Here is a 24,870-nt window from a genome sequence, read left to right on the forward strand (position 1 = left end):
TCCGTCTCCATTCTTCCCATCTGGTCGTCCGTCTCCCTCTCGAGAGCCCATTCTTTCCATAGGCTATATTCTTTGCAGTTGTTACTTGCTGTATCTATTTTATTTCAGAGGTCGCTTATGTAATGTATTTGTTTCTGTCTTTCGTGTGATCGATCTGCTGCTTCCTACCACCATGTCTGAGACCACCATGCAGCCTGTACCACCACTGCAAAATGTCAATGAACAACAGGTCTTTCCTCACATTGCGAGCATGCTGGTACAGTTCTGAGCTGATTCAAACATAGGTTTCAGATGAGATGCTCAACCTCGAGCTGGAGGAAGCTTCCGAAGTTGAAGCCAAGCTCGACATTCTTTTGAACGAGTGCCTCGATGATTTTCCAGATGATGATCAGTCCGAGATAGCCCAATATGCTTCTAACATTGCACGGAACAGCATCACTGATCAAACCCGCACAAAGCATGTTAGGTATTGTGTGACATACTAATATGTGCTTTGCTTCGAGTGATGCTGACTGTTAGGCTAGGATCATCAAGGCATATATTACATTTCATATGAAACGGACACCAAACTGGGATCCCAAAGTGGTGACAAGGAACACACCATATGATGTGCGAATGTTCATCACTCAAAAGTGTGGACCAAAGGCTGATGGCTATGAAGGACGCAAGGTCAGTGGCCCTTGTCTCTGTCTCCTTGGCTGGTGGTGAGCTCATCTACATATTTGTTGCAGTTCTCCACTGCAATTTCAACTCAAGCAGCCCTTACACTGTGGTATCGCTCTGTCCGACCATCAGAGAGTGTGGTGGAGTGGCGAGTCCATGAGACAGGGCAGTGGTGAGGATCTCCCTGTTCTTGCTGTCCACTGTCTGACTTCCTGGTCAGTTCTGGCCTTCCAACAAGATCTCGTGCTGTGTCTGAGTTCATGATTGGTCTTGAAAAGACCAAGGCAAGGCAGGGTGAGGTCTCCCAGTCAGCACGGGCCCTTTTGCTGGATGATGTGTACCGCCTCCATGACTATTGCATGATGTGCCATGGTCTGAATGATGCTGATCGATGACGTGGGATTGTCCGATATGTATGTCTGGTGTTCTTGTTGGGTTTCTTCCACTAACACACTAGCTAGACGGTCTTTCTCTTTGCATGGCTCCTTGTGCTTCGAGTTGAGGAAGCATTGAGCCTGACATTTGAGAGCATTGATGCTCTCCCTGATGAAAGTATGATTTTTTTTCATAAAATGAGTGAGGGACACTAACAACCTCCCTCAGGAGCATACTTTGATGTTGACCTTGGCACACGTAAGAATGCACAGACTGGTGTCTCTCAGCGGATGCGTCTCTGTGCAAATGACCAAGACCCAAAGATATGCCCCAAGCGGGCCTTAATCAGACTTGCAGCTCTGTATGGAGAAAACCATGACTGCACTGGACCCTTGTTTCTGGTGATCAACAAGAATGGTGCAGTGACCACTCAACCACTGGTGAGCTCCTTCCCCTTCCCCTTGCCAAATGATAGGCTGCTGAACTCTCTTGCTAGTCTTCCACTACCATTAGCCGAGCACTTGCAAGAGACCTACAGGGCCTTGGATATAAGTCCTGGGCATTGTATGGGACACACTCATTCCGCCGAGGGGGGTGTCAACACCGCCTTCGAGATCAAGGCTGGTCCCCTGGCATGGTTGCTGCATGGGGTGGCTGGTCACAGGTTGAAGCAGTCACCATGTTCAGATATTTCTACTCCCCCAATGACAATCATGAACACATGATTGATTTTGACCGCAATGATGGAAAGCGGGTACACCAAGGATCAATGGGTCTGCTAGTGGGGTAGGCAATAAATGCAATTGTAGTGTACTATGTGTAAATAATTCAATGACCTCAGTATCTCTCCTTTCCAATTGCCCTCCATATCTCCCACCGATTCCTGCCCAACCACTTTGCTTCCCACTTTTCACTACAGAACCTACCCTCATCATTGTACTCATCACTCACCATAAGCTCAGCAAGGTTCTTATCCCTCCGACTGATGGCTTCATCAACTTTCCGCAAGGGCTGCAGGTGTTCAACAGGCGCATTGCGCTTAGCCTTGCGCTTCAGGGACTTGCCATTTACCTCTGGTGTTGTTTGGATGCTAAAAAACCCAAAGAAGTGATCCTTGTCACCACAGAACTCATCCTGAAGCTGCAAGTACAGCCGCTCTCGACGACAGACAGTACACTTGATGGACTGCCAGAGTGAGATTGCTGCACGTCCTGTGCATGGCCCATAGAGCTGCCGAATGCGAGCAACATCTCCAGCTTCAACCTGTGCAATGACATCACACAGCGAAGTTGCACGATTGAGCACTGCAATGTCAGCTTTGCAGGCTGCCAACAGCACTGCTTCGTCGGACTGAGCAGGTGCAGCTATAGTTGGTGGAGTGCTTGTGGTGACAGGTGACATGGGCAATGCAGCAGGAGAAGCCTCTGTCAACATGCACGAGGCTGCTTGATGGGGTGGCAGGCTCGAGAGAGATGGGGAGATTCCCTGCAACACCGAACCATCAAAAAGTCAGAGATGACGAATGAAACACAAACGACTTACAAGGTGGATGATGGAACCTGCACGTGCTTGCACAACAGCACGAAATCGAAGCAGCATGATGAAGGCATCATGGTCCCCTGATCGCGCAAGGTGCGACAGTGCATACACACTGTCGTTCGTGACAGCAGGCAGCAGAGGAGATTCAGGAAGGGGATTTGGCAGTGCGAAGCTGAGCTGGGTGGGGACAGAGGTGATTGCAAGTTCGAGGAGCCGCACATCGAGTGACTCTGGTGTATTTAGATATGTAGATATGTCAGTTGTCAGAGCAAGGAACACAAAAAACTCACCAGCAGACGTCGAGCAGAGCAGGAATGGTGTGGCCTTGAGATCCACTCGTTCCAGAGCTCGCGCAGATAGGCAAACTGCCGCTTCTGAACGTCGTGTCCACGGGTGATGGGTCCTGCAGGTTTCTCAGGGGCAGCTGCAAGGTCGAGGCCATAGAACTCGGCGAGCTTCGTTCTGAGGGCGTTCACAGTGCCAGTCTTCGTCAAGGCCTTCTTCCCCACAGCTTGATTGGCCTCCTTGATCCAGAACTTCAGCTGAACGCCCTTGGCAGCATTCAGCGCTTGTACGGTGACGTCAGATGGTGGGACTGCAGCGCTCGGCATCAGTATGCGAGCGCAAAAACGGCTGGTGCACAAACGGCATCAGTAGAATCGAAAACGGCTAAAAAAAGTAGTGTGATGACGCACCTGAAAAACAATCCAATGTGTCGAAACGGATACGTCGAACGTGTCCGTTGACGTTTGTGTTGGCACTGTGGGTGCGAGTGCGGAGAACTCAGGACTGACACTCAAACTCGGAAAAGAGGGACTCAGACTGACTCAAACTCGGAAACAAACAAACAAGCGTACTATTGCAAGATGGTGAAGACGACGAAACGATGAGACAACGACAACGACAACGAAGGACGACAAACTACGACGGACGCGCCGAGAACGACCCCTCCGAACATCTACGTTCGTCGTATCCACGAGCGCGGGGTCTTCGCATCACGTGCCCTACCGTCGTGTCCCGGGACACGCGCTGACAAATCCTCCCCACCATACCCCCGTGTCCCAAGACAGGAAAGCCTAACAGCCGCGCTCTGTTATCCCCTGTGACATGGACCATAAACGGTAGTCACAACTTGTGGACTCCGAACACCTCTGATATTGCTTCTAAATCGTAGCGGTGCGGACACACCAAGTTCGGCGATGCTGAATCTGACCTTGCTTGCCTGCGTGGTCACAGATTTTTTCCGACCGGTCCAGTGATTAGCCGCCATGCTGGCACCATTTTCAACGTCCGATCATTTTCTGCGTACCCTAGCTTTGTATTCTATTGCAGCTGCTCGGCCTCTGTGACTGATGGACGTTCCTCTGTCTCGCCTTGTTCAAACTACTCAGACCTTCGGGTGTCCTGACCTCGGACGGCTTGTCACCAAAGGCTGACCTCAGCCTGGCAAGTCCAGCAGTAGCTATATCAGGCACGAGTCAGGAACCTCAAATCAGACTCGCGTGCTTTGCCTTTTCTCGTCTCATTTACAACATGTGGTTGTGTATGATACTGCTCTGTGAGTCAATTTTGATTATGTATGTGATACAAATGTGACTAACCTATTAACTAGATAGTTGATTAATACTATTTTGTCTTTACTACCTTTCACCGTTTCGTGGTCTCCACTCAGGCTTCCCATTCGTGCTAGAACGTGATTCGTCAGCATACCAGTCATCGGCCTTTCAAGAAATAGCGTATACTGGTTATCCAGTGTCATGGCAGAGTCTGGTATTGTTGTAAATGTTCATTGAAGGTGTTGTCGTGTTGCTGTACAGTCGTCTGTGTTGTGTTGCCTGACCCAGTAATTGACATATAGATCATCCAGTGTGGTGTCTCTCTCTACTCCATCTTGCACTGGCACTGGTACGAAGAAGGGGTCTATAGCACACCGAGTAGTAGTCACAAGTTGAGGACTCCGTACACTTCTAACGAGGATCGGCAACTTATATACAATGGCCCGCTGGGCATCCCAGGACCCTGCCTCGTGTCAGCACGGGAACAAGCATCCCAATCGCTTCAGCTCCTCTTGTGTGTCACCTTGTAAGCCGGAATTGAGTGTCTTAGATGAGAACCATCTGAGAATTGCTATGTTGCGCAATTTAGGTGCTTGTGATAACATCACATAAATGCTCTGGAGAGAACGTGCAGATGTCAAATCCACACTTGACAGGTACACGGCACACTGAGTTAAATACAAGAGCTAGATCACCACTCGTCTCCATCATTATCCACTTCGTCATCTGTGAACTCCCAAACAATTACACCGTTAAAATCGTCATCAGAAACTGCGTCACTGGCAGCATGTCGGACATCAGGTTTGTCATCCGCTAGTAAAGTGTCCAGCTGCGCGTGATGAGAAACATCTAGTACACCAGAAAGTTAGCATGACTAGCCAAGAAAACAGTGAATCCAACCTAAACCACGCCCCCCACGGACCCCTCCCATGTAATAGAAACCACTGTCGTCGTCCTGGAATGGCAAGTCTTCATGATTATCGAGCAAAGGCAGTTCGTCATCATCTGTGACAGATTCTGTGGCAGACATGATTTCAGTTGGTAAATCGTCACTGAGCTGGATAGCATTGAGCATATTCAAATATACTGCCCACACGGAGTCACGAGTGATGACGGGACACCCCAAGTGGGTGTAGCAAGAAGCAAGGTGATGACCAAGAGTGGGTGGTACGAGGTCAAATACTGTATGAGAAGAATTGATCATGACACGACGAATATGTTCAATGGCACCTGGTGCGATGCCAATCTACACACAGCAGATTGTGAGTGCTATCTCTACAGTACCAAGCAAGACCAAAACATACCTTGAAATCAAGTGCTCCGAAGTCTTCAGGCGAATTATATATTATGTCCGGAATCCCATGTGGTAACACCTTATGTGAGGTGCATTGTCAAACATCAAGGCACTGGCTGATCATCGTTGATCCACATACCTTATTACGATCACGCCTTTTTGCAGTGTTGTTGACACAATCCTTATATGCATCCAACTCCGTCTGCAACCAGGGTATAAAAACCCAGCGAAAACCATACTGTGCATTTTGTATTCAGTAGATGCTGGCAAAACGAAACGAAACGATACCACTCACATTTGCAGAGTATTAGTGGCATCATACCAGCCTTCACTCACTCCAGTATCCAAAAGATTCTCGAAACCAGGTGTGAAGCGGCGCCGAAGCTGAGACCACGTTATCTCCGGCATTACATTCTTCTTTGTCCGCATCCAACGGTGTTGGAGTGTCCCCTGCAATGCGGGATCATGCCACTGACGCAGCAAGGTGTGTGCATTGGCAATCCCAAAGTTCTCAGTGCCAAGATCACTCTGAGTAACCAAAGGCATATCTAATAATGACACATCAATAACATACAGCATGCCAATCTTTATAAAAACACTCACGTCCGAGCTCTGTGAGGGTGTCAAGGTAATAAGACAAGATAAGCTGAGGGTTCCTGTTAGAGTGCCATACACACATCCACATAATACGCCCAGAAAAGGGCTCGATTCCAGTATGCAGAGCGAGACCGAACCGGAGCCACTTGTCATGCTGATCAACAGCAAATAGATCGTTGACACCGGCAGCCCAGAATCGCTTTCGGCGAAGGCGTCTTGCTTTGCGCTGGCGAACCAGGTCAGGTTCATAGGTGGCAAAGTACGACTTCATGATCCTTCTGTAATAGTGTCAATTATCTGCGATGAATCAACCATGGCAACTCACCTCGGAACAGCCATATCCCTCTCGTGAAACAACAAGCTGATCATTTCTCGTGATCCCGCATTTGGGTATATTCGTCGAAGATCAACCATGACATCGTGAATGGTTTCAACTGAATGACCTTGCTGCCATGCACGTTTAAGCCCCATATCAGATCGAATCTCCTTTAACTTGGTAATTCTGGAAGCAAGCATAAGCATGGTAACGAAAGATACACAGTTCTCATGTACCCAATTCCATAGCGGTCAGTATCAATGACCTTCTGTAGTTCCTTTACAATCGCCTTGTCAGTGAGGCGGGCCTTCCAGAATCGCAGTATGTGAGGGGCAATCTCATCCAATGGTGCTGTATCACAGTTCAATGCTTGGCAAGAACATGAAGACCTTAAACACTTACGCAGTGGCTTGTTCTGGTTTGGCATTGATGCGAAGCACAGCGAAGTAGAGTACTATAGCAACTTGAAGTGTAGAGAGTCTGAGAAGGCAAGTATATCGTACCTTTATGAGGGTGCTGACTCCGAGGAGAAATTTTACAAGGCTAATCTTGCACCTCGTTTTGTGGTAACTGGCTGACCAGAACAGGCTGTGGAGTCGCTGGTGGGTGTTACGAAGGCAGAGTAGCAAGAATATCCAAGGTGTAGTGCTGTGGATGATGTTGTGGATTTTCAGAATCAAGAACACAGATGGAAACTGGAAGCACCAAGTCAAGGCTTGGCACGAAGTCATTGAGTCACATACCTTTCTTGATTGTTTCTTGACATGACAAGGTAAACTAGAAGCCGGATGCCATGAGGATGCCGGCATCTGAGTGGTAATTGAGTCACCTTGACGTGACAAGTTCGGACCGCAGGTTGTTCATACCTTTCTTGACGTGACAGAAAGACATGTCTAATACTACATTGAGTGTCCAACTAATCTTTCAACAGCTCCGGTGAAGACACAGGCAAGACTTGCTGCACGTCCGGTCCCAGTTTTGCCGACAACTTCGCACCTTGGTGTGTTTTGACCGGGATAGGGTGCTTAGTTGGGAGATGGTGTAGTCTTGCAAGTCTGGTACTGGGATAGGGGCTTAGTTGGGAGATGGTGTAGTCTTCTTCCGTTTCAAACATGTGTTAGGCTGATTCTTGAACATCATCACTTTCCTGCATTTTATCCAAGGCAAACATTGTGATGTGCCATGCACAAGTGAGTTTCAGAGGTATTTAAACTGCAAGTCATTACTAGGCCATCTGAGTCGTCCCCTCTACCATTCTTTCTGCGTCCTCTATGGAACTTGTATCACAATTCACTGAGGATGCATATGCTAAGGAAGACCGCATATGTGAGCGGCCAACCTGTGCCACTAAGATCCTGAAGGGCGACCCTTGCTTCTACATTGCTACTATTGACCCCAATAAACCAGGCCGCTTCGTCTGTGGCTCATGCCACTCACGCTATCAGAAGAAAGCAGCGACTAGTGTGAGACCTTCCAGTAAGTCATGTTTTCTATACAAGCGACTCAAGCTCATCATCTATCATGCCCTCAGGTCGGAACACTGGGTTCCATATGCCAGATACTGACCAACGCCCACCACCCCGCCCTCTCCCAGATTTACACGGCATACGGAGATCTGTCAATGCTGCCCAAAGAACTGGTGAGTCCATTTATGGTTTCCGTCCATCAATTGCAGGACTTGATATATTCTTACAGCCACAATCAATCCTCCCCGAGTCGTTGCGACATCACATGGCCTCCAGGGCAGTCAGTCAGGCCCGTCAGGGCCAATTGTTGCTATACCTACCAGTTCAAGCTGGAATCAGACCTCTCATGGACTCGGAGTGGGTTACACCGCCAATCATGCTGCCCACGCTTCCCAGCGTGAATACTGGTCGAAGCTTTCCTATACTATGGGCTCACATGCAGAGACCATCAGTCTCAACATTTCTGCTGTGCACGATGCTGGCCCAAAGCGCAAGGGCAGTTGTGGTACACCAATTTCAGTAAGTATTCCACACTTTGATGTCTGAGATCATTATCTTGAACATCTATTCAGAATATTTGCGAAGGGAAAAAGGATATTCATGCTCAGATAGATGCCCCTGGCCTTATCGAGATCGCACTTAATACTATCTTACCCAAGATTCTTGCACTATCTCCAGCATTCACATGGCGTACCTCACAATTCATTGTCCGAGATGCAGGTTGGGTCGATCTTTCGACACATCCAGCCAATAGGCCATATTTCTACTCAGAGTGCTGGCATGCTTCGAAAAGGGGTGGAAAAGAGTCCAAGGTTTTTAAGTCAAAGCAGTTTGCCTTGACAGTAGTCGTCCCTGAGTCCCAGTGGCTTGAGTATCAAGAATGGCTTGAGAAAACTGAGGTCAGTGCGCTGCACCATTACCATGATCATATAATTGATTTAAGTTGAAAGGAGGAAAGTCACCATCTTGCACATCGTGACGTGGTTGCACATCGTGACGTGGTGACACCCATCGAAGAGCCTGTTATGACCTGTAAAAGGGTTCATCAGCGCAGTGACAGCATCCCAATTAGCGCACTTTCTGGTGGGTTGTCACCGCCCCACAAAAAGTTAGCAGCAAGCAGTGCCTTCTGCACTCCCAGTCCAGACCGTGAGGACCTAAAACAGGCGCTGAGGATCGGTGGAACTGTTAACTTGGATGTTAAACAACGTAAGTCCAACTTACTTAACTTCCTAGTATATTGATTTTTGATGACGTGCGTAGTGTTGGATTTACAGAACAAGAATATACAATACTATCCGATACCCACACGCCCTCTTTCAGTCATGCTGAAGAATGCCAAATTCCTATCCTACGACATCGAAACCGTTGAGTGCTTGATGGGTCAATTGACCATCAACCCATCCATGCCCAGTATGTTGGGTGCTGGTACTTTCAAGACGGCCCACCCAGGCTGGCTGACATTATTTTCTCCTCCATTGTCTGGTCTCGGATATCAAACACGTCACGAGGTTGCAGTCAAGCGGGCCTACTATAAGGCCGTCCTACCAGGCACCAGCACAGCATCCCTCAAGTTCAAAATTGGCCGCTATGCTCTTGCAGATGAGGTCCCCAGACTCCTCAAAGAGGGGAACGTTCTTTACTGGGCTCAATCACTTCTGCAGCTTACTTATGATTTCATTAATCGCTCCATCACCAGCGCATCTGAACTTCCACCATTCGAAATTCCTCAAGTTCGTTTCGTGGATGCTGGTCTTGCCTTTGCTTTTGGCCCACTGCCTGCACCCAAAGCAGGCTCGTCGATGACAAACTCAGCACGCGCAGTTTACCTTGTAGAGGAACTCATTCCTGGTAGGAAGGGAGAATTTGTGAAATACGTTCACAACATGGACTCCAATCCTTTGCTTGAAAAATCTGATGATGGCTATGATCTGGCTCTATTCTTCACATTTACCCAACACGTCCAACACATCAAAACATGGGGTCTAGCTTTCATATCAGACTATCAAGGTACGTCGTCCATAAATTCTATCCCAGCAATACTTATACTGACCGTCTTGAAATTCCAGGAGGCTCAGAGCTATTAACTGATCCACAAATCTTGACTCATCCGTACGTCCATTACTGTGTGAAATCTTATTCATCAACTCACTAGTGTTCTGCACTATTAGCACTGTAAGCCAAGGGAAAGATATCTTCGGAGATGGGAACATTGAAGGGGCTGTTAGCAAGTTTGAAAAGCAGCATAGCTGTAATTATTATTGCGAGTGGCCGGGTTTCGGCTTGGATCCTTTCACAAAGCTGCCAGATGCCAGTGTCAGCACGGACGATGCTGATATTTGAGTGGTATTTAGTTTGCTGTATCATATCTTGGGGCTATACTTGTATATACGATTGATGTTCTTGATATTCAACGGATGACTCAGAGGTGCACGAGGTCCTCATACCATTTGTAGATGCGTGACGCTGACTAAAGGAGCGCGGCTGTTAGGCTTTCCATAGATTTGGCTATAAGTAGGCCTAGGTGGAACGAATTCATCTGACAAAGCCCGGTGACCCTGGGGTGTCGGGCCCGAGGATATGAATGTACAGTATTTTATTGGGCGATCTACTGCACCGGCTCACATAACTTACATCGGGGTTTGATACAGTTTAGTGATGGTGCACTGCAGCTGGCATATCACGTCGGTGGAGTGTTGAACCGTCTACTGCTACGTTCCTACCCGGCTTCAAGTTCTACTGATTATATTGTTTAACATGCTGGTATAACAGAACGACTCGGCCCCTGTGGACCAAATACTATATGTTTTGCGCGTAGCACCCCCAGGCCAGGACTTTCTGACTCTCTTTAGCGATGCGATATGATTTACCCCACCCGCAGTAGACACGGGAACTAGATGGAAGATCCAGTAGCGCGCAAATGAGTCAGGATGGATGGCAATAGAAACAAGTCAGCCGCCGAAATCAGGATGTTCACTATTTTCTGTTTGAACGTTCCAACTTCCGGTGTATGTTCTAGTTTTTTCCAGTGCGTGGCTGTGAGTCGTGACAAAAACCCCTACTTCAGTACAACCAAGTGATGAACGGGTATTATACACATGGTACCCACGTTGACAATAAAAGGTGATATAAACGGTACAAATTTCACTGTCATTCGTCCACCAAGTTCGCCGCTCACTCACTCGCACCATCTGATAGTATGACCATAATCTCAAATGATCCTAGCTGGTGGCTGCTCATCAATTCATATCTTCTTTTCAGCTATTTTATGGGTCCGTACTAGTAGAGAACCGGTCTGGTGACAATGGTGATATACTAATCTAACCTTCGCTGCATTTTCACAGTTGCTATCTCGACTGGCGTAATATACGATTGGGGTGAGCAAGATTGTATGAAACAGTTATTGATAACCTGATGTTTCTCCAGTACTTGCATTTGGACAAGAGGTAGGTTGATGCCATCACCGGAACAGTCTCATCCCTAAGAATAATGTTACAGGTTGAATTGATTTGGGTGAGCAGAGAGCCCTCATGTCCGAAGGAACGACGTAACAATAACATAAATCTGCGACAGAAGCAACACTGGTCCCTGATGACTGTCATGTATCTCACTGTATGTAGCCCATGCCACAAGTGTGCTTATCAAGTCGAGCTGATGTGATGATAACCTAGGTGCGCTACGTTGGGGTAGTATATGCTGGGTATGTTTGGAAAGTCAAGATCTGGTGTTGTGCTGATCGCCCATCTCTCACCATCAGCGTGAACATACAGAGTGCGTCTCTTCACATGCATTGTTTGTTGCTTCTGACCAGCGGCATACAGTGGCTGTTCAAATAATACTTCTGAAAGATGCAGTGAGCATTCCGTACTAACGTTTTCCCTTCCATACCCGTCTAATCAACTATCATGTAGGGGTGAGTGACATTCTTGGACAGCTTTCTGATCCATAATAATGATGGCTACAGTTGTGAGTTTCTCTGGAGCATGTGATCCTCTGAAGCTTATCGCTGACCAGATGTCCCAGGCTATTACATGTACTTCGCGCTATATTGGACGATTTGGGTCCTGATTGCAATACTTGGTGGTGAGCCTACACAGTTGCGATACCTCGACTTCACTGAAATATCGTGCAAAGTCATCATGATTGCTCGATTACATGCCATGTATCAACGATCCAGAAAGGTTCTGGTACTCCTCGTTGTTGTCTTCACAGCCATCGTTATCGCCAATATAGTGATGCTCACAATCAACATGAAGTATATTTCATCGGGTGAGCGTCAATTATGGATCGAAAACTTCAAGTGCCTCAGGCTCATTAATAAATTTCAGAGCAAGCCATCCTCTCTGGCACCTATCAGTGCATTGCTGACAATCTCCAATGTTTGGGCACCATCCCTTGGATACTCACCGGTGTGTGGGAGGTGTTCACACTGTGTCTTGCAGTCCGGATTGCTCTAAAGCACTTCCGTGAATTGCGACAACACTCGGCGGGAGGTATTATTAGGGACTGTTTCGTAGTGTTAATGAAAACTCACGTGAGTTACTTTGTGAGGTGAGCCGATATTGTGAACGTGGTTATATTTTCCGTTGAAGTTCTTTATATACCAGCTCCGTTGTAGTTTTATGCCTTTGCCTCGGTTATTGTTCGCCAACGATGCCAAAGGTACGCCAATGTGTCACTGACCTCCGCATGCAACCACGCTTCATCGATGTATCATTTCCTATAGGACCCATATTCCCCAGCAATTATGACTTATTTTGGTTTTCTCGAAATATTCACCATTGTGCAGTCAGCTGTACTGGGACCACAGCTGATCCTCGGTGTTCGAGAATATTACGCTAGGCTCATGATCGACTTCGATGCAGGACCTAACCTGAGTTCAATTGCTTTCCAAGAATCTGTGCATGTATCAACTAGCAATAGTATGTGACACAGGAGATGTGTAATATGAATTACACTACGAGCGTACTACGGGCCTCTGCAGGGAACAGGAGAATTTGATTACATTTATGCGTTCTTGTTGCATCACTATGGGTACTACTGCCCACTGCCCATCGCGAGCGTACCAAGGGAGCAAAGAAGCTGCATCGATGTATGCTCACCAGATCCGGCGACCCAACACAAACCAAAAATGCATCGTGTCGCTAGTGAGCGACCCATCTCGAGACATTCAGTATCAAGGAAGTGAGAGCTTTCCATATGTTCAGAAATGAAGCTACCCCTGACAAACTAGGTCGTCAGCAACCATCGGTCATTCAACATGGTACATTTACAAACCTTGAGGCCTTGAGGGATGAAGTAACCCTTGTAAATGTCATTGGTCGTTGTTGCGCCCGGGACGCCTAGGCACATGGATGATCAGAAATATGCGACGATGGAACAGACCGGACAGACACAACGTTGCAAACACGTGACCAGATACAATTAAAACTCAGCCCGGGTTAGCCGCGACCTGCCTTGCAAAGGTGGATGATCAACGCAACACGTGAGCTTGCGAGCATATGGCGTTGATCAGGGGCTTTGTAAGCCACCATGCGGTTCTGACACTTTCTGCACTTCCAAAGTGCTTGGCCCGTGCGCCGACATATGATAGATAAGCCTTTTCTTCCTCGTAAGTCTCCTTGAATCTTTTTCATCTCGTACCGTCACCTTCGGCACTCGACACGATTTTGTTCATATTTTACTTGTCTTTCACGCCCACTTACTTCAAATGACCAATTCCACTCCCCCTGCGGGCAGACCTACCCTCTCGCGCGATCAAATTATCGCCGAGAATGCTGCTATCACAGCGCGTAATCAAACGCGTCAAACGCGCCGTAACCAAGGTGACGCTAATGTCGAGAACGACGAGTCCCTCCTCATCATCCCCCCCACATTCACCAATGTTTCTTCCAATCGTACCCCCACTACTAATAACAATCCGGCGGGTTCTTCTTCTACCACTACTAAAAATACTACTACCAACCCCACATTACCAAATGCTTCGATTTCCAACCCGAATCCTTCTACACCTAAACCCAATACTCCCACCCCTCCCGCTTCGAATATCTCTTATGCTAACATGATTGCAGCATTCCAGAGACTCTCCCCTAACAAACAAGCCTCTCTCCAATCCTCCATCAGTGCTTCTATAGCTAACTCTTCATCGTCCAACCCTCCTTCTCTTTCTACCAATACTTCATCCTCCCTTATCTTCGATATTACCAATGAGTGCACGGTCCAGTACCACTCCATTAACGACTCTTATGGTATTCACACGTACATCTTAGATCTCGCTAGGAACCATCAACACATTCCATTCTTGCTTCTAACTACCAAAGTATCCAAACATCTTTTCCTCGAATCCTCTACTCTCAAATTCGTCACCTTTTACTCATCGCATCGTGGCACCGCTCCTATGAAATGCCACCTCATAGATATCTCACAATTTCCCACAGAATCCTCCATCAGTATCGCTGAATGGCACGAAGCCTGGGCGCGTTATCTCTGTTTCCTCACGGACCACGCCTCCCCCGAGATCCACCACTGATGGACCAATCACTATCAAACGCTTCGGGAACATCCCGACTTTGCCGACAACTGGACAGTGATTCTCGCCTTCGACATCGAACAACGTGCATCCTATGCAGCCGACCCCCAAAAGTTAGATGAAGCTAAGTACTTCCGGCAACTTGAAAGTATAAAAACCCGTGTCGCTAGAAATGAATCCCTTAAAGCTGTCAGTGAGGCAGTGGCCGAACTCAAAAGTCACCGGCACGAACCCTACCCATCTCGAGACTCTTCCTTTCGGAAGCCCCAATCATCGGAGAAGTCCTTTTGTAACTCCAGCAAGCCCAACGAATCCAACGAACGCCTTCCTCCCCTCTGTCTCATTTGCGGCCAACTCGGACAAACCTTCCCTAGTTGTCCCGACACGTCGTCGTCGAGTTCGACATCACACTCGAAGGTCACTAACAAGCAACTCATCTCCCGCAGCAATGCCGACACCAAGTACTGTGTCGATTTCAACATCTACTGCAACGGAAAGCGCACCTGTGTTAAACGCACCACAAAGGAGGCGAGATTCACGCCTGCTCCCTTTGTGGCTCTGCAGAACATGGTGCCTGCAGCCACAAATGTCTGGGGGCCTGATTCATCCCAGATTCCTTTCTTGCCATGGGCCATGGACCCTATACCAAACATTGCAGCACCTCATCACGTATATCTTGATCACCTTAGTGTCTCATGCACTCCACACGATGCAGACCCAGACTTTTCAAAAATTATCACACCATATTCGGCAGATCATCTCGAAGTGTTCCTATGCAATGCTAACCTTCTTGACGTCTACCCAGAACTCGTATTCAAGATCAAGCATGGCTTCCCCCTGGGCTACCTTCAACCCATCTTCTCCACCTATGCCCCTCCCAATCTTCCCAGTGCCGTCGAACACGAGCACGTCATCAAAGAATATATCGAGTCCGAACTATCCCTAGGTCGGTTCACTGGCCCCTTCACTCAAGAGGAACTGGAACAAAAGATTGGCCCTTTTCGCTCGTCACCTCTTCAAGTGGCAGTCAAAGAAGGCGCTCCAGGCCAGCCAACCAAATATCGTGTTTGCCGTAATCTTTCCTACAAGGGTACCTCTAACCGTTCAATCAATGACGAAATCGACCCTAAGGACTTTCCCACTTGCTGGGGTACCGCAGCACAAGTAGCATCTTTCGTGTGTACCTCTTCCTCCCCCTCCCCTCGTGATTCTTCCTTCCTGCTTCCACTCGCTGCACGACCTCGCAGCTGTAGCAATACACTGCTTGAGGAGTGTAGTGTTTGGAACACCCAGGATCATATCCCCGTTCACGCTCTATCGTTCCCGATACGAGCCTCCCATTCTATGATCACTCGATCTCTTACTCCCTAGCACTCTTGCTTACTCCCGTCCTCTCACAGGTTGCAACCGCCCCTCCAGGGACTCAAGCTGCTTCCCTGGATATCGAAAGTGCCTACCGCACCATCCCAATCCTCCCTGATCACAAGCGCTACTTAGTGGTGTGTTTCCATGATCATTTTTATATCGATCATAACCTCCCTTTCGGCGCCTCCTCTGCAGCTGGTCTTCAAGGCGAAGTCGCAAATGCCACAGTTGACATCTGGGAACATGCCAACATTGGTCCTACATGGAAATGGGTCGATGACTTCCTCGTCGTTCGAATCCCAGATCCAGACGGTCCTTTTGTCGCAATCTCCAATGGTCAGATATTTCGCTATCGCTATGATATTCAGTCCGCCAAAGACTATATCGGTCCCATCAACATACCTTGGCACAAAGACAAAGGTTCCGACTTCGTTGACATCCAAGACTATGTCGGTTATACTTTCAACTTCCCTGATCGTACTGTCTATCTTCCAGAATCGAAACGACTCAAATACCTTCATCACCTTCGTTCTTTCCTGGACACTTACACTCATAAGCAAGTTCCCAAGAAAGAGGCTGAAAAGATCAGCGGCACCCTCACACACTGCGCCTTCGTCCTCCTACACGGTCGCTCATACTTATCCAGTCTATACCGTTGGATTGCAGAGTTCCCTGCTGAATATATCCCTCGCTACATGTGGAAGTGTGTCATATATGAAGGTGCGATCGGTGCCTTTCGCAAAGGTCGCTGCTCCAACCTCGCATCCAACATGTGCATCAGACGCACAGAAGCCATCCTGCGAGCAGCGGATCTTTCCATTTCGCTCATATATATTAACACCAGTATCAACATCGCCAACCCCATCTCTCGTGGTATCCTACCAGACTCCTCCACTCGTCTCCCATTTCGAATACCCATTCCCGACAAACTCACTCCCTTCCTCACCTATAACGCTCCTGAAGAGTGAGCGTCCCATGGAAGATCCCAAAGCAGGTTCTACTGGCGAACCAGTAGCATTGAAAGTGATACAGGTTGTAGTTGGGAGTATGTGTACTTGTGACAGATAACAGAACCAATATCTGGGTTGCAGAGGAACATGTGGATGTGGGAGGGAATTTGAGGGTGCAAAGACATTCATATGGACCATATCTTGATTGTAGGTACTTGCGTGTACTAGTGCCTGTGTATGGAGTAGTGGAAACGGAGTCAAGGGCAGCAGTTTTGCAAGGTTGAAGGGGAAGCAATGCCCAACGAATGCGTGATAGGAGTGGAGGAGCCGCTGTCATTCGAGGATGACTTTGGAGCGCGATCTACGACCACCCGGGCGGGCACCGACACTGAATCATCCCAGTGACGAAAATACAGTACAAGAAATTCATGCTGTTTGCGTTTGGCAGCTTTGCAAAACGTGACTTTTTTCAGGACACACTGCGAGGAAAGATTGTTAGACGAGAGCATTCTTTGCCATGTCGCAACTTCAAGTCGAGTCTCGCCCAATGTAAATAACCCCGGGAGGTCAGTAGGAAGTTCCATGGAACGGGAGAAAATTGTAGCAAAGAATTTGTGAAAACTAGAATCATACTTTGAAACCATCGCAGGGTTGAGTAGGGTTTGGATGAGTGCATGAGGCTCAGAAGACAGAGATTTTGCACAACATGTTAAGATAAGATTGGTGCTGAGGCCACGTTATTCACAGGTAGTTGTGTTGAGATATGCATGTGGCTTACATAATCAGTGATCATGGAGAGTTGTTCCGATTGGGAGAAACATGCTTCACGCAACTTGGACGCTTGAACCTATCCATATGCGGACGAGCGTTCACTCTAACCGAGTCTAACGCCCGCTCTCACAAAATAAATTCCATTCAACTCATTCCTTCCACATTTTATTAGAACACCTTTCTCTCATCTTATAGCCCTTGAAAATCTGCATTAGCCGTGAAAAAGTTTGATGTTAAAAAAGTGAGTAATTGTTTAGTTATAGGTACCATCAAAAGTCCTTATTCCCACACCAGTTCAACCGCTCGTCTCCCTCATTCCTCTTCACCGCAATCCCCAATGGTCCTAACACGTCCTGAGCTGCGTAATTCGCAGCCCATGATGCCTCCACTATAAGAATTTTGCTTGCCGGACGTTTGGTTCTCGAGTTATGCCCCAATCTTCATTGCTGGTGGCTGGGAGGGGAGGGAGGACAAGGTAACTTCATATATTTTCTTTCTTTCATTCTCTAACCCAACCGTCCCGCCATTCAACTCTATAGACATATAACTATCCTCCACTTCAAGAATTTTGGTCACCGGACATTTTGTTGTCGAGTTAGAACCAAATCGTCGTTGCTGGTCGCTGGGAGGGGGGAGGACAAGGTCACGTCATATCTCTTTTTTTCTTTTACTCTCTGACCTAACTGTTCTACCATTGTACTCTACAGACCTTTAGCTAACCACCGCTCTAGGAATTTTGGCTGCCGGATGTGTGGTTCTCGAGCTATACCCTAAACTTTGCTGCCAGTGGCTGGGAGGGGGAGGAGGTAATGTTTACTCCGTATCTTTTTTTGCTTTCACTCTCTGATCCAACCGTTCTACCATTGTACTATACAGACCTTTACCTTGCCTCCGCTGTAAGAATTGTGGTTGCCGGTTGTTTTGTTCTTGAGTTATACCCGAAACTTTGCTGCCGGTGGCTGGGAGGGGGAGGAGGTGATGTTCACTCTGTATCTTTTTTTGCTTTCACTCTCTGACCTAACTGTTCAACCATTGTACTATACAGACCTTTACCTTGCCTCCGCTCTAAGAATTGTGGTTGCCAGTTGTTTTGTTCTTGAGTTATACCCAAAACTTTGCTGCTGGTGGCTGGGAGGGGGAGGAGGTGATGTTCACTCTGTATCTTTTTTTGCTTTCACTCTCTGACCTAACTGTTCAACCATTGTACTCTACAGACATTCACCTTGCCTCCACTTTAACACTTTTGGTCGCCAGATGTTTTGTCAGTTAGTTATACCCTAAACTTTGCTGCCAGTGGCTGGGATGGGGAGGAGCATGAGTAGGAGTTAACTCTGTATTTTTTTCCTTTGAATTTATAACAACTGGCTTATACTACCCTGTTCCCGATTCGACGGATCGTGCTTGTATTCATGTTGTATCTTCAGGAAATACCAGCGACGACTTACCAAGGCGGATGATATTCGTTGGATACTGGTTGTTCTCGTTTGCGTCGCCAGCTAGAATATACTACGTGAGTGGAGACTGTGGGGATCCAAGACTTTCCTACAGGCCTACGATGGGATCATCGCTGGAATATTTGCAGCAATACGTTCAATACAGTCACCTTCCAACGGGAGGGATGGAGATCGGTTTGCTGACTGGTATTCTCGCAATTCACACCACCTTCGGTGGACTGAGGAACAAAATCTAGAGAGTTCAACCCGTTAGATGACATGAAAGACAAAAGATTATCTCCTTACTGTGCTCCAACAGGTCAACATCCATGCCGGTCCCATCACAGAAGATCAATAGTGTTTTCGACATTTTGCTGTTAACAACGAAACTTGCGTTAAGGTGGTGTAAGTGGTTGGGAGTTACTTTGTCATGACTCACGATAGCTGCTCCGTCCATTATATAAGTCTGGAGGAGTCTGAACCATTTCATTAACTCACTAACAACTCGGCGCAGCACTAGCATGCCGTATTTCTGACAAGTAGTGAAATGCGGTGCGGTCTTGGGGTCGGAACCATACATGATCAGGAGTAGGGCTGGAAATCAATTTTCAGAATGATGCTCGCAGGGCCCCCGCAGCTCAGCGTAAACGTAGATAGGGTGCTGTCCCTGCTACTGGATATGTTGGATTGAGCAATAACATCAGATTGAGCCTTCATGCATTCATGGTGCAGCCTGATAAGGGAAATAAATAACACCCACTGGCTGTTTTGCTGACATTGTGCCTATCTGTTAATGTCCCTAGAACGTAACCTGATTAGAGTAATCCATAAAGCTGTGAGCGGTCAGTGTCAGCAGAGCTGCAATTCAGCACGTACACATTACCTTGGCTGACAAGATAGGAGTACACAGTTGCAACAAGTACCGAGCATCCACAGGATGGAAAGGCGCCTTACTTACAGGTACCAAAGTTAGGCTTTGAGTCCTGATTGATCAGCTGTGTGATCCTTCACAGAGTGGGCTGCATCGAGAACGGCTCCCATAAGCTGAGAGATGGTGAGTTAATTGTGTGCTACATCAGCCAGAGATCGAGGCACTCGCTGCACCACCAAAAATAGATCCCAGGCCACCGGCCTAAACATGGCAGTGCGGAACTACCTTGGATCATTCGAGTCAGTAGGGCAATTAGAGATGAAATACATATACACCGAACCGTATGATAAGAATCGCAGGTATCATCACAAACTACTGGCTGTCAAGCAATTCACGAGAAGCTTCCGGCAGTGTAAAAGCCAAATTCGGCGAGTTGAAGGGTGAAAGTCCCATTCTGAAATTCCTATATTTTCCAAAGACAATTACAAACATGGCTCCTGCAGTAGCATAAGTACTTACATTCATATGTACATACCGTTTCCAGTACTGCTTCTCACATGACTGCAGAGTGAATTGATTCTCGACTAGCAGTCGTGTCTTTCTAGCAAAGCAAGTCGTATTACACTTACCCAACGCATCACTAAAAACCACAGCGGTCCCAGAATCTCAGTCAATGATTGAGCTGGATGCTCGGAAAGATAACGCAAGACAGAAAGGAATAACGAATATCAATGTTGAGGGATGCATTGTTTGCTGCAATGACTGCTTCCGTCGCTTGAAGGATGTGAGGTAGGAAAGACTTCATCAACAACGTGAAAGGTCAAGTTTTATTAGTTCCAGGCGTCATGCTCGATCCTGGACGGAGATACTCTTGAGCAGAAGGATGTGGAAAACAGCAAGTAGCAACAGCTGAGTGTTGCTCTTGAACACTGAAAAATATGACAATCCTACATCCTTCAAGGTCGCGCGGAGGTCGAAGAAAGACAGGGACGCCGATGAGCACGATCCCTCCATATCAGAGCCTCTCCCCTCAAGAGGATCGACTGCAACCTTATGGTCCGGCCATACATCACGCGCGCTCGGTCGGTCGGTCCTGACGCAAGGGCCCTGCCCCGTCATCAGTTTTGAAGCGCTGGTGTTAAAAAGCGAGACGAGTCTCTGAAGAATGGAACAGAGGTGAGCGATAATATTAAGGAATGAAACCAAAGGAAATACTGAATATGTGGGTACGCCGGAGCGGGTCGAAACACTGCGCATCCAGGGGGTTGGAACATGTGGGATCCAATTCCATGTCTATAAAATGAAAAGAGGATACAAGTCTTGGAGTTATCTGATGCAACCTGGAATTTCAGGGTGTGAATGAAGGGAAAGATGATGACCTCCCATCATCGCAAAAGAAGTATTTAAGCAAAAAATCGAGTATTATTAGCAGTGGGATGTCATTTTGAAGGACATAAGCTTACTTTTCCAAAGCGTACTCGCTCAGTTCACGACTTATCTCTGACTGCTTGAAGCCTCCAAATGGCATCGATATTTCAGTCTGGTTGGCGCAATTTATCTGCCAGGTGTCATTACACCACGAACACGCAAGATGAGATAACGAAGCAACAAACCCATGCAGCGCCGGCTTCGAGAGCATGTGCAACGCGAATTGCTCTGTCGATATCTTTGGTAAACACTGATACAGCAAGTCTGTATGACGTATCATATGTAGCCTGTTCAACAACCTCTGGAAAGTTGTTAGGGAGTGATACGATGATCGTGCATTAGTACAATCTCACCATCTTCGGTGTTGAACTTCATGATGCACATGACAGAGCCAAATATTTCTTCTCTGACGATTGTCATGTCGGGCTGGCACTCCATGAAAATTGTTGGCTTGATAAAGTATCCCTCTCGGCGAATCTGCTTGCCACCAAGGTGTAAGGTAGCATCATCGTTCTTGCCCGAGGTTATGTATCCCGATTCCCATGATGCACTTTATGGACATCAAAGTATGTTTTATGATGAGAGTAGATGCACGAACCTCAAATTGAGTCTTAGACACCTGTGGCCCTTGGTACGTGTCGGGTGAAAAAGGATCACCAACCTTGATTGCGCGTGCCTGCTGTGTGAGCGCTGGTCCAAGAACTTTTCCTATATGCTCTCTTGAACAAAGATACGAGAACCTGCAGAACAGTTCTGGCCATGGTTAAAGCTACAACGACAATGAAAACTAGGATAATACTAGCTATAGCAAAATGAGAAACAGAGTAAGATATGAGGTGAAAGTCTGAGTCACTAAATAGTGGTAATGTGATATGAAATGATATATCATCCCCTGCGACGGCGCGTCGCACCACCACGACTCGCAGTAGTACGCCCCTTAGTGACACCTCCACGCTTAGGATGGGCGATTAATTCAAGGGGGTATGTGGAGAGATCGAACCACATCTAGTCCAGGGGTCTCAAGCTGATCTGAATTGGCAATAAACTTGACCTGTGCACTGCGCTTGAGGCGCGGTTGAAGGGTCATATGAAAGGCTGGAAGCTCCTGTGAGTAGTCCTGCGCAGCATGGGGATCATGCTTGGCGAGTTCGATTACACGCTGCTGCGTATACCACGCCATGTAGCGACGGTGGGCTGTTTCGGACATAGCCCCCGCAACCGTAGTGACAATTTCACTGTTGTGGAGGATAAAGGGGGGTGCTCGCATAGCATTGTCATCGATATTAGGGTTGATTATCTGAGACAGATCGATGAGCTGCTCCCTAACCACCCGAACACCCTTCTGAATCATGACATGTACCGCATCCATGTCTTCTACGGGATATAAAGTCTATAACAAACACAAGTTAGTCATATACTACCTGTCAGAACACAAGATATAAATACTTACCCCGGACGCGACCAAGTTACTGTCTGTTGTATTAAGATTGATAGGCTTTACCCCGCGTACCCATACTTTAAATCGAATCAATTTTATCGAGCACCACGTATGGCCCTCAACCTTAACCGGGTTTTTGAGGGCCAGTAGCATGCCTGTAGCGTGATTGAAATTGTCCGAAGAGCGTGGCGACGTCTCCCGCGACATAGCCATCGCGTGCGACCTGTTGTTTGGTGAACGATATACAGTATTTCCCTCGATCTCGGCCATGATCACCATCGATAGATTGGGGTTCAGATTTATCGCGTTGTAGAAACAACAATACTGAGAGGAACAAACAAATATTGCTCCAAACTGATATATTTGTGTTGTGGTCTTTGCACTGCCTAGTCTGCTATACTTGCCTGACAAGTGCGTTCGACCCAGGGGTCTGCGATCTGGGAATAGTCTTGGGGGTAAGTGAGTGATGTGTGATCAATAGTCCGAGCGCGGGAAACAATGTCCAAAGGTATAATTACGATGTCCGATGCAAAAGCGTCGGGTCCGATGTTTTCGGGGTTTTGGGTTATCGGATTCGGGTTCGGGGTGTCGGAAACTAATAGTAACGCTATTGCGAGCGTCGGAAGAGCGAGCGGTGTGCGCGATAATAACAATGACTGATACGGATAATGAAAGAGCGATGATATTCGCAATATCAACTAAGAACTACGAAATATCGGGTTTGACCACTAAGCGTTGGGGAACTGCTCCCCTCTACTTGGATAATGAATAAAGCTCGAGGTCAGTCCAATATATATGTAAGTACGTAGAAATGCGGAACCCGTAGGCGAAAGTAGCGGCGGAGTATTTCGGATCCGAAGTACATGTAAATAAACATGAGGCGCTGCGGACTATGGGAAAACATGTAATAGTGCTGGCTACGACGTGAGTAATGTGCGAAATAATGAACTACACACCTAGTGGGGCTAGCAAGACAGGACGGGACACGGATAGGACAAGTGCGCGGGAAATCATCGGGTCCAATGCGGCCTAAACGTCGGGTTGTCAGGTTAGCGTCGGATAACATCGGGAAGTGATTAGCATGTGACGGGTATTTGACGTGTACTGTGAAATAGCTCGATACGAGCCCAGCGCCAGCTCGTGTCCTACAGCGTCTTTGAACTTCTTCAATAAAGTGCGTCGATTTTGTGAAAAAGCAGTCTCTCCGAGGACAGAGACATAGACTTTCTTTGTGGTGCTAGACATATCTTGGATGGAAACTCTCAAGTCCGGGATGATAGGGTTGATCGAGGACGCCTCTGTGTTGCACAGTACGCATACATTAAGTAACGAGCGGTCGAAGTCGATGGACCGGAAAAAACATATAAATGCGGTGTGGAATGGTACCAATGGGGCTTCGTGAATGGCGGATGGCATTTCTACTATCAAAGTATTTTCCTCGGCGATGTAACTCAACCTGTCACAGTAGCACACAACGTAAGAACTAATTAGTGACGGTCAGGCTTGGACTCACTTTGGTTTCAGTCCGCTCTCCTCGAGAAAGCGTGCCAACAGTTCGTATTCTGTGGGCCTGATACCAGAAAACTCCTGAGATAAATCATGATGAAATCGACGCCACTATGAGTAGTAACACAGTTGTGCTTACCGCACACTCTGCCTTATGGCCTGACTTCCCAATGAAAGTGAGCACCGTTTCGCATATGCGTCCACCTTCAAGATGAAGTAGTATCAGCCTATTTCATGTGTTCAGATTAGTAAATACGTACCTGTTGTTGAAATCTCGGATTTGTCCCAGGCAAATCACTGAAACTATCCAGCAGACAACTCAACTGAGCTGATACACTCGTAGGAGCAGCAAGCGTAGCTGTATGCAGTGCTCTCAGTGAAGCAAAACTGTCCTTCGCTGTGACTGGTTTAACTTCGTGTCCAAATTCCAATCTAGCTGATCTCCGAGTCGTTGGCCGTTTTGTGTACGAGGTGCAACTTGAGTGGAAGGAGGAAGAAGTAGACGAGGATTTGGGGGGTAGGGTTAACATGGTGCAACAATTCTTAAAGACAAAGGGTAGAGGGCAAACCGCTTATATAACAGCGCTGCGGCAGGCCCTGGCTAGAGTGACATGTCACATCCCTTGACCTCATTAGGATGTAAAAGTGCCGGCAAAGGTAGTGAGGCCAAGTTTTGAAAACACGCACTGCAATGTCATATGCAACACACTGTAAATATCATTGAACATGGCAGACAATTAGTGCCTGAACATGCTTAGCTAATGGTGCCCCTA

General features: G+C 47.4%; 9 protein-coding genes across 9 annotated transcripts; 4 read left to right on the plus strand and 5 right to left on the minus strand.

The window, feature by feature from the left end:
• Nucleotides 1-172: 172 nt before the first annotated feature.
• Nucleotides 173-1,839, plus strand: HD556DRAFT_1484503 (uncharacterized protein; the record flags this gene model as incomplete). The annotated part of the gene is made up of 8 exons (XM_041308677.1): nt 173-229; nt 285-466; nt 525-669; nt 732-835; nt 884-998; nt 1,125-1,215; nt 1,267-1,478; nt 1,535-1,839. 8 exons carry the CDS (start codon nt 173-175, stop codon nt 1,826-1,828), a joined length of 1,200 nt encoding a protein of 399 aa, XP_041166227.1. The 3' UTR covers nt 1,829-1,839.
• A 36-nt stretch (nt 1,840-1,875) lies between these two features.
• HD556DRAFT_1226739 (uncharacterized protein) lies at nt 1,876-3,188 on the minus strand (the record flags this gene model as incomplete). The annotated part of the gene is made up of 3 exons (XM_041297104.1): nt 1,876-2,483; nt 2,568-2,749; nt 2,857-3,188. The coding sequence occupies 3 exons, from the start codon at nt 3,186-3,188 to the stop codon at nt 1,876-1,878; spliced, it is 1,122 nt and encodes a 373-aa protein (XP_041166228.1).
• Nucleotides 3,189-4,606: 1,418 nt separating this feature from the next.
• HD556DRAFT_1227263 (uncharacterized protein) lies at nt 4,607-4,780 on the minus strand (the record flags this gene model as incomplete). The annotated part of the gene is made up of 1 exon (XM_041297152.1): nt 4,607-4,780. A coding segment is annotated over one exon (174 nt), but the record flags the coding sequence as incomplete, so codon positions are not given.
• A 44-nt stretch (nt 4,781-4,824) lies between these two features.
• On the minus strand, nt 4,825-6,767 carry HD556DRAFT_1437618 (uncharacterized protein; the record flags this gene model as incomplete). The annotated part of the gene is made up of 9 exons (XM_041305724.1): nt 4,825-4,982; nt 5,034-5,379; nt 5,438-5,506; nt 5,567-5,665; nt 5,764-5,975; nt 6,031-6,302; nt 6,350-6,526; nt 6,577-6,691; nt 6,743-6,767. 9 exons carry the CDS (start codon nt 6,765-6,767, stop codon nt 4,825-4,827), a joined length of 1,473 nt encoding a protein of 490 aa, XP_041166230.1.
• An 844-nt stretch (nt 6,768-7,611) lies between these two features.
• On the plus strand, nt 7,612-10,149 carry HD556DRAFT_1437619 (uncharacterized protein; the record flags this gene model as incomplete). Its single annotated transcript, XM_041305725.1, has 8 exons — nt 7,612-7,816; nt 7,872-7,979; nt 8,036-8,325; nt 8,379-8,705; nt 8,757-9,015; nt 9,070-9,816; nt 9,876-9,918; nt 9,978-10,149. The coding sequence occupies 8 exons, from the start codon at nt 7,612-7,614 to the stop codon at nt 10,147-10,149; spliced, it is 2,151 nt and encodes a 716-aa protein (XP_041166231.1).
• Nucleotides 10,150-11,005: 856 nt separating this feature from the next.
• Nucleotides 11,006-12,736, plus strand: HD556DRAFT_1484507 (uncharacterized protein; the record flags this gene model as incomplete). Its single annotated transcript, XM_041308678.1, has 10 exons — nt 11,006-11,078; nt 11,151-11,183; nt 11,233-11,252; nt 11,305-11,418; nt 11,478-11,506; nt 11,564-11,577; nt 11,830-12,075; nt 12,135-12,357; nt 12,414-12,468; nt 12,533-12,736. 10 exons carry the CDS (start codon nt 11,006-11,008, stop codon nt 12,734-12,736), a joined length of 1,011 nt encoding a protein of 336 aa, XP_041166232.1.
• Nucleotides 12,737-16,395: 3,659 nt separating this feature from the next.
• HD556DRAFT_1227225 (uncharacterized protein) lies at nt 16,396-16,668 on the plus strand (the record flags this gene model as incomplete). Its single annotated transcript, XM_041297150.1, has 1 exon — nt 16,396-16,668. The coding sequence occupies one exon, from the start codon at nt 16,396-16,398 to the stop codon at nt 16,666-16,668; it is 273 nt and encodes a 90-aa protein (XP_041166233.1).
• Nucleotides 16,669-21,184: 4,516 nt separating this feature from the next.
• Nucleotides 21,185-22,861, minus strand: HD556DRAFT_1437622 (aldehyde dehydrogenase family-domain-containing protein; the record flags this gene model as incomplete). Its single annotated transcript, XM_041305726.1, has 6 exons — nt 21,185-21,283; nt 21,339-21,454; nt 21,507-21,703; nt 21,752-21,780; nt 22,154-22,543; nt 22,604-22,861. The coding sequence occupies 6 exons, from the start codon at nt 22,859-22,861 to the stop codon at nt 21,185-21,187; spliced, it is 1,089 nt and encodes a 362-aa protein (XP_041166234.1).
• Nucleotides 22,862-23,635: 774 nt separating this feature from the next.
• On the minus strand, nt 23,636-24,627 carry HD556DRAFT_1437623 (uncharacterized protein; the record flags this gene model as incomplete). Its single annotated transcript, XM_041305727.1, has 4 exons — nt 23,636-24,047; nt 24,105-24,161; nt 24,237-24,301; nt 24,358-24,627. The coding sequence occupies 4 exons, from the start codon at nt 24,625-24,627 to the stop codon at nt 23,636-23,638; spliced, it is 804 nt and encodes a 267-aa protein (XP_041166235.1).
• Nucleotides 24,628-24,870: the final 243 nt, after the last annotated feature.

Source organism: Suillus plorans (assembly GCF_016647745.1).
Source record: "Suillus plorans strain S12 chromosome Unknown HD556scaffold_4, whole genome shotgun sequence".
NCBI classification, from domain to species: domain Eukaryota; kingdom Fungi; phylum Basidiomycota; class Agaricomycetes; order Boletales; family Suillaceae; genus Suillus; species Suillus plorans.